This window comes from Salpingoeca rosetta (genome assembly GCF_000188695.1).
Source record: "Salpingoeca rosetta unplaced genomic scaffold supercont1.6, whole genome shotgun sequence".
In the NCBI taxonomy this organism is placed as follows: Eukaryota; class Choanoflagellata; order Craspedida; family Salpingoecidae; genus Salpingoeca; species Salpingoeca rosetta.
In genome coordinates this window covers 1,138,775-1,149,985 of record NW_004754928.1, presented here as the reverse complement: position 1 = coordinate 1,149,985, position 11,211 = coordinate 1,138,775, and the positions used below count along the sequence as shown (strand labels likewise).

The 11,211-nt window shown below is 55.4% G+C and overlaps 4 protein-coding genes across 4 annotated transcripts in view; 3 read left to right on the top strand and 1 right to left on the bottom strand.

The window, feature by feature from the left end:
- Nucleotides 1–240: 240 nt before the first annotated feature.
- Nucleotides 241–3,405, top strand: PTSG_02812 (uncharacterized protein; the record flags this gene model as incomplete). Its single annotated transcript, XM_004996264.1, has 10 exons — nt 241–319; nt 547–662; nt 833–884; nt 1,010–1,059; nt 1,588–1,639; nt 1,844–1,906; nt 2,059–2,180; nt 2,318–2,443; nt 2,637–2,718; nt 2,889–3,405. The coding sequence occupies 10 exons, from the start codon at nt 241–243 to the stop codon at nt 3,200–3,202; spliced, it is 1,056 nt and encodes a 351-aa protein (XP_004996321.1). The 3' UTR covers nt 3,203–3,405.
- A 36-nt stretch (nt 3,406–3,441) lies between these two features.
- PTSG_02811 (uncharacterized protein) lies at nt 3,442–6,249 on the top strand. The gene is made up of 6 exons (XM_004996263.1): nt 3,442–4,051; nt 4,262–4,361; nt 4,500–4,608; nt 4,838–5,011; nt 5,221–5,271; nt 5,551–6,249. Exons 1-6 carry the CDS (start codon nt 3,831–3,833, stop codon nt 5,682–5,684), a joined length of 789 nt encoding a protein of 262 aa, XP_004996320.1. The 5' UTR covers nt 3,442–3,830; the 3' UTR covers nt 5,685–6,249.
- A 136-nt stretch (nt 6,250–6,385) lies between these two features.
- Nucleotides 6,386–10,484, bottom strand: PTSG_02810 (acyl-coenzyme A:diacylglycerol acyltransferase 1). Its single transcript, XM_004996262.1, has 11 exons — nt 10,012–10,484; nt 9,666–9,706; nt 9,414–9,537; nt 9,212–9,252; nt 8,845–8,992; nt 8,171–8,628; nt 7,799–7,919; nt 7,516–7,588; nt 7,246–7,336; nt 6,801–7,046; nt 6,386–6,613 (listed from the first exon to the last, which is right to left on the bottom strand). The coding sequence occupies exons 1-11, from the start codon at nt 10,228–10,230 to the stop codon at nt 6,457–6,459; spliced, it is 1,719 nt and encodes a 572-aa protein (XP_004996319.1). The 5' UTR covers nt 10,231–10,484; the 3' UTR covers nt 6,386–6,456.
- A 39-nt stretch (nt 10,485–10,523) lies between these two features.
- The window catches only part of PTSG_02809 (uncharacterized protein), a gene marked incomplete at its 3' end in the record, with an annotated part of 10,941 nt that continues 10,253 nt past the window's right edge, over nt 10,524–11,211 (top strand). The window contains exon 1 of the mRNA XM_004996261.1: nt 10,524–11,023. Coding sequence (XP_004996318.1) covers nt 10,753–11,023 — 271 coding nt within the window. The 5' untranslated portion in view covers nt 10,524–10,752. The remainder of the gene's footprint in view (nt 11,024–11,211) is intronic.

Sequence of the window (11,211 nt, the reverse complement as noted above, 5' to 3'; positions counted from 1 at the left end):
CCCGCCCGTCTCTCCTTATCACCTAGGCAGACGTGTCGCTTTGACGGAATCGTTGTCACCTTTATGTGGCCTCCCAGGGGGGCCAGCTTGCCCAGGTGTTGTCGCGGTGCTCCCCGTGATCGCGATATCTGCTGGGGTGTAGGTGATATCCGCGAACAGCAGCAGCAGCAACAACATCAGCACCAGCAACAACAGAGGCAGAGCCGCGGTCGCGGTGGTTTCTACCCCCCACGCCAGGCCATGAAGTCATATCCCGTCTGGAAGCTGGGCGAAATCAAAAAGCTGGGGTGCGGAGTTCCAGCAACCCATTTCAGCAGGTGTGTGTGCGTGTGTGTGTGTGTGTGTGTGTGTGTGTGTGTGTGTGTGTGTGTGTGTGTGTGTGTGTGTGTGTGTGTGTGTGTGTGTGTGTGTGTGTGTGTGTGTGTGTGCACGTGTTTGTGTTGTGTTCTCTCTGTCTGTTTCTCTCGCCCCTCTATCTTTCTCTGCATGTTGAAAACCACAAACGCGGCGATGTGGTTTGACTCGTGTCACTGCTGGTGCACACAGGCAACTTGACGGAGGGTAGTCCCGAGGCAGAGGAGATTCGCAAGATGCTGGCTGATGCCAAGAAAGACCTGAAACCACCAACTCCACCTGTTCCCGTCACCGTGAACCTCCCCGATGTGCGTGTGACTTTGAGCACTTGTGAAGCAGAGACTGTGTTTGCTTGTCAGGTCCATGACATACACACACACGCGCGCACGCATGCAACGTAACTTCCAGTCCCTCTCCTTCCGACCTCCTCACCCGTTGTCATGTGTGCGCTTGCCTTGACCTCATTCTTGTTCTGCAGGGCACGACACGTCGCCAGTATGCGTTTGACACGCCCGCCGTCCCTCCACTCCGTATGTGCCGATGCTGCTGATGCCGCTACTGTGTTGTGTTCTTGCTTTGTTGTGAGACGTGTCTGTGTGCAATTGTGTTCTTTCTTGTGAACTCACCCACGTTTGTCTTGTTTCTTACTGCACAGCTGCGCGTGAGAAAATCACGCCTGGCGTCATCCACACGTTTGCCGTCTACGTAAGTGCTCTTGCAACACGGCGCTGCCACGAGCTGGGACCACCACCATGTCGTGCGTTGCCTCCGTTTACACATGCACACACACACACACACACACACACACACACACACACACACACACACACACACACACACACACACACACACACACACACACCACAGCAGCATGGGCGGTCACCTTGGCCTGTCGGGCTGTGAGGGACTGGAGCGCCTCGCTGCTTCCGAGCGTTTGAAGACTCTTCTGCTCACGTGTTGATCAACACGACAGGGGGGTGGCAGTGATGTGATGGATGGGATGATTGGTGAATGTGCATGTATGCAGGCCAGTCGCGTTCAGGCTCAAGCAAGCAAACAAACAAGCCAGCAAACAAACAAACAGACAAACAAACATACACGCACAACACAACACAACGCACGCCGCACCTGGGTGACGAGGAGCTTCTTCTTCCACGTCTTGTTGAGCTCATCAATCTCCGCCTTGTGCTCCGTCTCCCGCTTGGCGAGATGCTGCTGGTGTGCACTCCGCAGCGACTCAATCTGGGCACGGTGCTGGGCATGCAGCCGCGCAATCGCACCTGTGGTGGGAGTTGGTGTGATGTTGGTCAGGTGTGTGCGTGTGTGTGTGTGTGTGTGTGGGTGTGGGTGTGTGTGTGTGTGTGGGTGTGGGTGTGTGTGTACGCGCGCGCGTGTGTGTGTGCGTGTGTGTATGTTTAGAATTTGCTTGTTCGTGGCCATCTTGATTACATCTACCACTCACCCTCCTGTTTGTGCGATGGCGGCGTAGTTGCCCACGATGTGCAGGCCAAGTATCTCAAGACCAAAGTGTACATGCGACCCGCAAAACCAGGTACCGCTCATGCTCGTGGCACAACACTGCAACACTGGCACGCGGTTGTACCTGTGGCCCCTCAACTGCCCAACCTCGGTTCATTGCTTTATCGCCATCCCAAGGCCATCCTAACACCACCACCACCACCACCACCACCACCACCGCTCCAGGCCACGGCGTGAAGGCGCACCCGTTGATCCAGATGATGTGCGAACTCGCCGGAATCGAGGACCTGACGGCCGATGTCGTCGGCTCCACAAACCCGCTCAACGTCGCACACGCAGCCATGGAGGTATGCGCGCGCGCGTGTGTGTGTTGGGGACGGGTACACGGTTCTGCACATTCATTCAGCTCCTTCTTCATGATCTCATCACTCAACACAACCCCACGTACACCTACACACCGCCACCACTACCACCACTGCTGCAGGCGTTCAAGGCGCAGCGCGACCCCGTTGACATTGCCAAGATGCGCGGCAAGACGCTCATCCAGATTGATGACCCGGGCCGCCTCCCGCGCGTCCTCTACACCCCGCCCCCGTCCGCAGCACCAACGGTGCGCAGCCGTGTGTTGATGTGTGTTGATGTGTGTTGATGTGTGTTGGTGTGTATGTGTGTGTACGTGTATGTGTTTGTCGATGTGCGTCGTGCGCACTGCAGCAACTGCTGCGGCATCCTAGCTTCGTTGTACAACTGTGCTCCACCCCTTCACTCCTCACTCAACGCATCCCTCCCTCCCCCATTACCAGGTTCCGCTACCCGGTGATGTGCGGCGCAGCGTCAAGTCGTGGCTGCGCGCATTTCCCCGTCCAGGCGATATGGCTGCACTCGGTCAGTTTCGAAACAAACACACCATGCACACACACTCCCCCATGCACACACACATATGCACACACATGTATGCACACATATATGCACACACGCACAAGCATTCCCCCCCTTACATTCCTCCCCCTCCCCTTCTCTCCCCTCTCTCCCCTTCTCTCCCCGTCACACCCTAGGCTCCGCGAAGCTTGCGTTTGACAAGCTTGTGTCCAACGCGTGGACGGAGCGCGGCGAGGATGGACGCCACTTCCGCAACAAGCTCATCCACGTGCGCGGTGGCCTGGCCATTGTGAAGGGTCTGGATGACGACATTAGCGCCTGGTTCCAGAGCCAGCCGCCCAGGGCGTCCCCAATGGACCTGCAGGTGTACACGCGTAAGTCGTTCCTCGACGACTCGTTCTGGCCCGGCGGCGTGCACGCCAGCCTCGACTACCACGCCACCATTTCCACCGCAGGCACCACCACCAGCGCCAGCACCCAGCAGCAATGAGGAAGAATAGGGAGTGATGGGGAGTGAAGAGGAGGGAGAGGTGTGAGGGAGAGGTGTGAGGAGGGAGAACGATGTTTGGATGGACAAGAAAGCAACACACACTCTCGTGCGCACACACACACTCGTGCACACACGTGCACACATTCTCGTGCTCGCAGCAAGTTGCCTTGTCTCCGCGCAATAAATACCTTTTATCGTGTATGTGTTGGTTCGTGACCCACAACACTGAATTCAGTCGCCATCAAACCTGGGCGTTTCGTTTGTTGCGTCTTGCTTGGATTTTGTTGCGTATGAAGAGAGATCGCCTTTCTTGATCGGCGACACAAACAAACAAAACCAACAACTGCCATCAGCACACAGCACAGCACAGCACAGCACAGCACCCTTTGCTTGCTTGTTCGTCTCACGAACCTTCTTCTTCTTCTGCTTCTTCTTCGTAAGGGAGAGTGTGCGACGGTGCGCTGACCACCATCACACCGCATACGCACAACAAATACACAAATACACACTCCATCCACTCCACGCATTCATCGCCATCACATGCAAAGGAACCCTTCCAAGCGCCGCTCTTCTTCCCGTCTTTTTCTTTCGTTTGGTTGGTGCTGTTGGTGAATCGGAACGTGCAACAATGCTGCTGCGGGCACGGGTGCTCGCGGTTGTGGTGGCGCTGCTGCTTGGAATCGCAAGTGGCTGCACCGTGGTATCGGCGAGCCACAAGAGCAATCAAGAACCAGGAACCGCCAGCATCTCTGTGGCCGCGGGGCCCGCCAATCTCACACGCGATGCGTTCTACGCTCTGTACACAGACGCCAAAGACATCAACGTGAGTCAAATTGTGTGTTTGCGAATGTGTGTATGCGTGTGTGTGTGTGTGTGTGTGTGTGTGTGTGTGTGTGTGTGTGTGTGTGTGTGTGTGTGTGTGTGTTTGTCTGTCTGTGTGTGTGTGTGTGTGTGTGTGTGTGTGTGTGTCTAACTGTTTGTCTCTTCTGCTCTGCACTTGTCTCACGCCTTCTTTCTTTTCTACCACACACACACACACACACAATTACCGTCGTGCAGGGAGACCCTGTTGGTGCTGTCTGGCAGCTATCCGTCCGATCAAGACCCCGTGCCCACGCTCTCCATCACCCAAGACAGCGGCATGTACCTCTGGAACGTGGTACGTCCTATGCCCTCTGTCTGCGTGTCGAAATCATGTGTGTGTGTGTGTGTGTGTGTGTGCGTGCATGCTTTGATTCGTGTTCAACACGCCAGCTCACTTCCCCTGCTGCCTCGTCCCCCTGCCTCTTTCCACCAGACGCGCCATGAGTCGTCTGGGCCATGGACGACAGTGAAGGTGACAAGCGTGCCGGTGCCGCCGTATTACCGCTGGTCCACCATCCTCATCAACAACGCCATCTTCTTCTGTGAGTCGCGGTGACGACCATAACGCGTTTCCATGTGAACGGCCGTCTCTCTTACACCCTTCTCTTGTCACGTCAGACACACACACACACACACACACTTACATAGACACGCACACCCACGCACATTCTCTCCTACACACACACGAACACCCATGCTCCCGCCACTCACATAACATCATCTCCCCAACGCCCCACCCCTTCCCCCCCCCTCCTCTCGTCGTGCGAGCAGTCTGCGCGATGACGGTGTCTGTGCTGCTGGTGTTCAGCGCGATGGTGCTGAAGCGGTGCTGCATGCATCGTCACGCCCAGCAGCGGCAGGAGGAGATGTCCCAGCGCGTGCAGACAGCGCTCGACCACCTCCCCACCCGCCAATACGACGCCGCACAGGACAAGACAGAAGAGGGTGCGTTGTGGTGCTCTCTGTGTGTCTGTATGTCTGTGTGTGTGTGTGTGTGTGTGTGTGTGTGTGTGTGTGTGTGTGTGTGTGTGTGTGTGTGTGTGTGTGTAGTTGTGTGTTTCGCGCCATCTGACGGTCGGCTCTCCTCAACGCCACCACATCTGCCCTGACGCTGTGTCACTCGCGTGGTTGTGCCCTGCCTTGCCAACATTTAGGTGACTCGAGCCACGACCAGTGCGTTGTTTGCCTTCAAAACTACAGCGATGGTGCGTGGCTGTCATTGCTTGATCACTGTGCTCGCTGTGCGGCAATGCACCCGCCATTTCGTCTATGGTGTGCAGCTGTGGCTGAGCTGTGCTCTTTGGCATCACGCACAAACGTGCTCACACACGAACATGTTCACACGCGCGCTCACACACACACACACACACACACACACACACACACACACACACACACACACACACACACACACACACACACACACACACACACATTCACACATTCACATGCGTCCGCACGCAAACAACGCCCACCACTGACAGGGGAGATGGTGCGGGAGCTTGACTGCCACCACCTGTTCCACCAGGCGTGCGTGGACCCGTGGCTGATGCAGCACAACACGTGCCCGCTCTGCAAGCGTGCAGTCGTTGAAGAGGACGCATCAAACGCAGTCTAGACCAGCACGCTTGCGCTGTGCATAGCATGCTCTTTGTGTACCGACAGAAAACAACACCCAACGCGCTTGGCAGCGTGTACGCGCGCGCGCGTGTGTGTACATTGTATGCGCGTGTGTCAGATAGCGCGTGTGTTTGTGATTGTTGTTCGGTTGATAAGTAGCGATCTTCAAAACAGCACGCCACAATTAATGCTGTGCGTTTGGTCTTTCGCCCCACCACATCTTCTTGCCTTGTCGCGTGCTTCCTTCTTTGTCTTTCATTTTCCATCCTCCCTTTTTCGTTACCTCTCGTCAGCAGACGCAATGCTTTCCTTCTCCATCTGGGTTCTGTCCTTCCTTGTTGCTCTCCTTTCATCTTTCCATCTGTTTATGTGTTCATCTGCTCATGTGTTCGTTGAGTGCGAGCGATTGTGGATTAACAGACCTTACCAGCACGCGAACAGCGCAGTCTTGCCCACGCTGTGTGATGCGTTTGTGTATTGAGAGGGGGTCTTTATTGTGCCGCACGCAAACGTGGGATGAACACATGCGCACGGAACCAATCAAACAGTCATGTCAAATCAATCAATCAATCACAATTGTGTCAGCAGTGACTTGCCGTGTTGTGTAACAAACTCTCGCCACCGCTTGTCAGTTGCGTGATGGCGCTCAATCAGCTCTTCATTCTCAATATGCACTATCATCCATCCACACACACACACACACACACACACACACACACACACACGCACGCACTACTCTTCCCCACCACCGCCACCATCGATCCATCCCACTACAACCCGTCCCCAACTGCTGCCGCCGCCGCCTCGAGCTGCTGTTCGCGCTGGCGCAGGAGATACGCCTGCACATAGAGCATGATGGCCATGGGCTGGCCGAAGAAGACCGACGACCACACCACCACGTTGCCGTACGGCGTGCCCACGAGGAACCTGTCAAGTGGTGTTGGAGGGGGGGGGGATGGGGAATGAGTTGGTTGTGCGGAATAGGCGTGTGGGTGACGACGAAGGTGGAAATGACCACAAACATAACCACACACACACACACACACACACACACACACACACACACACACACACACACACACACACACACACACACACACAAAACCACACATACTTGTCTGTGAGGGCGGCGAGCGGGACCTGTGCGAGCATGGCCAGGAACGACCACATGCGGAAGAGGCCGAGGGGAACGCTGACCAGCACCTCGTGCATCACTGCCGAGAACATGAACACAACCACCATGGCCTGCGTGCGCGTGTACCCCTGCGACGTGAGCGGGCGGTAGACGTGTCGCACCGCCCACTTGTGCACGGGGATGTTCCAGTTCTTCCAGAAGTAGCTGATGGACGTCGCATTCCACCTGCAGCGCGTTGAATGGGGAGGAGTAGGGGGACGTGAGACGTTGACACGGTGTGCATGATGCACATGCTTTACGGATGACCAGACGACTGGAGCATTGAAAAGCAGGCACGTAAGCATCCACACACACACACACACACACACACACACACACACACACACACACACACACACACACACACACATATATATATACACACCAGTCGCGGTAAAACTGGCGGTCGGCGAAACGGAGGAGTTCTCCGATTGCATTCAGGAACGAGTGGAAGTAGAAGTAAAACATGCACAGCCCTGTCATGAAATGTTTCCAAACGCGAATGTAATGAAGAGAAAGGTTTGGGACATTGTGAATTGTAGACATGTGATTGGATGCCAGCACATTAAGTGCGCGGCGTCTCACACATCGCACACGTCGCACACACACACACACACACACAAGCACAAACCACTACTAGCATGAGGGGACGTACAGATGATGTTGTTTGGGACAGAGAGCTTGAGTGTGCGGTCGATGAGATGATACAGGGACGGGTCAGCGCCGTCCTGTGTTGGAGGAGCAAGTGGACAAGTGGACGGCGAGGTGGGGTGGTGAGCTGGGTAATGGGAAAGCTGCTTAACACCACAGCACTCACATTGACGCAGGCAGACAGACAGACAGACACACACACATACACACACACATACACACACATACACACACACATACACACACACACACATACACAGCACCACCCCGCCCTCGCGTGTGCGGACCTTGAACGTGTTCTCGACGGTTGGCATGACCCACTGCTGGGCGAGCGTGACAATGACGGCGAAGAGGAAGACGACCTCGATGATGCGTCGGATCAGGAACCGCACACGCACACGCGGCGTCCTGGTCGTTCGTGGTGGCGAACGCGATGGTGGTGGTGGGAAGCGTGAGTGAACACACACTACAGCCGAAAACAAACGGCAACAAATGAAGCATACGCACATGCACACACATACACACACATACACACACACGCACACGCACACACGCACACACACACATGCACATGCACAAACACACACACACACACATGCACAAACACACACACACATAAACACACGCACACATACACACACACAACACGTGTGGCTGACCTTGGAAACTCAATTTCGTAGCAGAGGGTGGGGAAGAGCATGTACATGTAGATGTTCTTGGTGGACAAGTTCTCCGGATACACAAGTGGGCGTGGCTTCTCCTGCTTCTGCTTGTGATGTTGATGACCATCACCACCACCACCACCATGCTCCTTGGCGATGGCTGCCGATGCGCCATCACTCCCGCCCCGCTTGTGTTTGCCAGTGCTGCCTTGACGTGAGTGCTTCCCGTTCCTGCCTCCTTCATGATCATGTCTGTGGCTGTGCTCATGCTGCTGCTGCTGCTTCTGGTGTTGGTGTGCATCACCGTTACCGTTCGCAGCCCCATCAACCCCGCCCTCCTTCTTCGCAGACGTCTGCCGGCGTCGAAGAGTGCGGACGTCAGCAGTTTTGTTGGAGAAGCTACCGCGACGCGAGTGCTTGTTGGCGTTCTCCAGTTGCATCTTCTCGCGGTAGTGCTGGCACAATGGAGGATGTGTGTGTGTGTGTGTGTGTGTGTGTGTGTGTGTGTGTGTGTGTGTGTGTGTGTGTGTGTGTGTGTGTGTGTGTGTGTGTGAAGACGAGGGTGGTGTTTGTGAAAGTGAGAAAGACGTTGTGGATCACAACAGACAGACAGACACACACACACACACACACACACACACACATACGCTGCTCCATCTCTCCGAGCCAACCTGGTTGACGGCGACGTACGAGATGAGCTTCATCCACACGATGGCCGTCTCAAACAGCGCGAAGAACGACACCAGCGGGGGCGGGTGGATCACAAGGATCAGCGAATTCGCCACAGCCATGCACGCAATCACATTCGTCCAGTGCAGCCTGCAAACATGTGCGTGTGTGAGTGTGTGTGTGTGTATGTGCGAGTGTGTGTGAGTGATAGTGTGAGTGAGAGTGTGTGTGCGTGTGTGTATGTGTGTGTGTTGCAGTGAAGGGATGTGCGCCTTCGCATGTCATGCACCTCATTCATCGCAGCGAACATTGCACGCAGCAGCAAACGATATTCAGCAGTGACACGATGCCCAGGCACAGAGTACTTACAGCCTGGCCACGCGCGGACCAATGGTCTCCCTTGCTGCAGCCTGTGTCAAGTACAATCAGCTTTCGTCAGTGACGACATGAGCAGCATAGACCACCAGGACTGGACTGTCAAAGACCAACATGACGGCAATTCTTCATGCAAACCCAGCAGCACACTTTGCAGTCCGCGTGTAAACTGGGTTGTCTGCCACCACATGCGCACCTTCTCGACAAATAGCGCTGTGAGGATGTAGACGTTGAGGCTGAGGATCAGGAAGAACCCCCAGAGCGCTTCAGGCGTCATGAACACGTCCACGGCCGTCGCGGGTCGAATCAGCAGACCATACCTGACGCAGAGTGAGTACAGGTAGCAGGTCAGGTGGGGGTTGGGGTGAGCTCACGCGGATGAAAGAGCAACTGCATGTGTATGTGTGGTTGTGTTGGAAGGGAGTAGTGTGATGTGCAGCTTGCTGACTTTCGAATGTTTTCGAGGACGAGACGCACACCGAACGCCAGCTGCAGAGATCATGCGATGCAAGTCGTGCATGTGATATGCAGATATGAGGAGAGATGAGAAGAGCGAAACGCACACGCTCACAAAAGGAAAACAACACACACACACACACATAACGCACACATACCAACACACTCACACACACACCACCTCACACACACAGCGCACACACACCACCTCACACACCAACACACACACACCACCACACACCCCACCACACACCCCAACCCACACTCTCACACACCAACACACACACACACACACACCAACACACACACACTCCCCAGACACCTTGCCCGTCTCGTACCAGGGCGATGATGGCGAGGTTGTAGAGACCACGGTAGTTGTTGAAGCCACTGCCGGAGGAAAGCATGGACTCTCGAGCAGCGTGCGCCGGCATCTCGAACATGTGAATGTCCTTCTTCATCTTCTTGGGCGGCTCCAGCGGCAGCACATCCGCAATGCCGGACTTGCGCCGTATCTTCTCCAGCACCCTAAAGTGCCGCAGTGGCGATTCCGTCGACATGGCGGTGCACTGTCCCCACTGCTTGTATTTTTTTCCCTTGCAGACAAGGTGGCTTAAACATCAAGACCCTGCGACACTGGTCCGTTCAAGGAAGCGGAACCAAGCTGGCTGCACTGGCTGGTGCTGTGACAAAGAGGGTCCAGTGGTCTGGTGTTGCGGGTGACTTGTGTAAAGAAGGGTGGTGGCGCAAGCAACAACAGGAAGGACGTGTGTGCGGCTGTAGTTTCGGATTTGCCTTATAACTGCATGGAATCTGAGTTACAATTTTTTATGGTGCCATTTTTCAAGTTTGCCGCCAACCGTCCAAAAAGCGCGCGCTTCTGTTCTGTGCTTCTTCTCTCTTCTCTGTGTGTCCTCTCTCTCTCTCTCTGTTTGTTTGCACATCCTCTGCTCTCCTCCTGCTCTCCTCTCTACTGTCCGCTGGCTGTTCCGACTGGCTGTCTTCTTTGTTCTGTTCTTCTTTGCTTGGGTTTGCTCGTCGGAGAAAGTGCGGGGAGTCTCCCTCGACGCAAGCAAGCAAGGATGATGGGGCTGGCGGCTGCGGTCGCACCGAGAGACACGGCGGCAGAGGCGCTGGCAAGGTCGTCATCGTCGTCGTCCCTGTTCATGGGCGAGGAGTCCAACGTGGCCAGCAACATTGTGGCACCGGCCATGCCGGGAAATGGCGGTGGTGAGAGCCGAGATGAGTACATTGTGCGCCTCAAGAAGGAGCTCAAGAAGTGGGAGCACCGCTTCAAGGCCAAACACGGGCACAAGCCCACCCGCCAGGACATCAAGAACGACCAGGCCATCGGTACGGTGACGGTCCTCTGTGCGTGTGTGTGTGTGCGTGTGTGTGTGTGTGTGTGTGTGTGTGTGTGTGTGTGCGTGTGTGTGTGTGTGTGTGTGTGTGTGTGTGTGTGTGCGTGTGTGTGTGCGTGCGTGTGTGTGTGCGTGTGTGTGTGTGCGTGTGTGTGTGCGTGCGTGTGTGTGTGTGTGTGT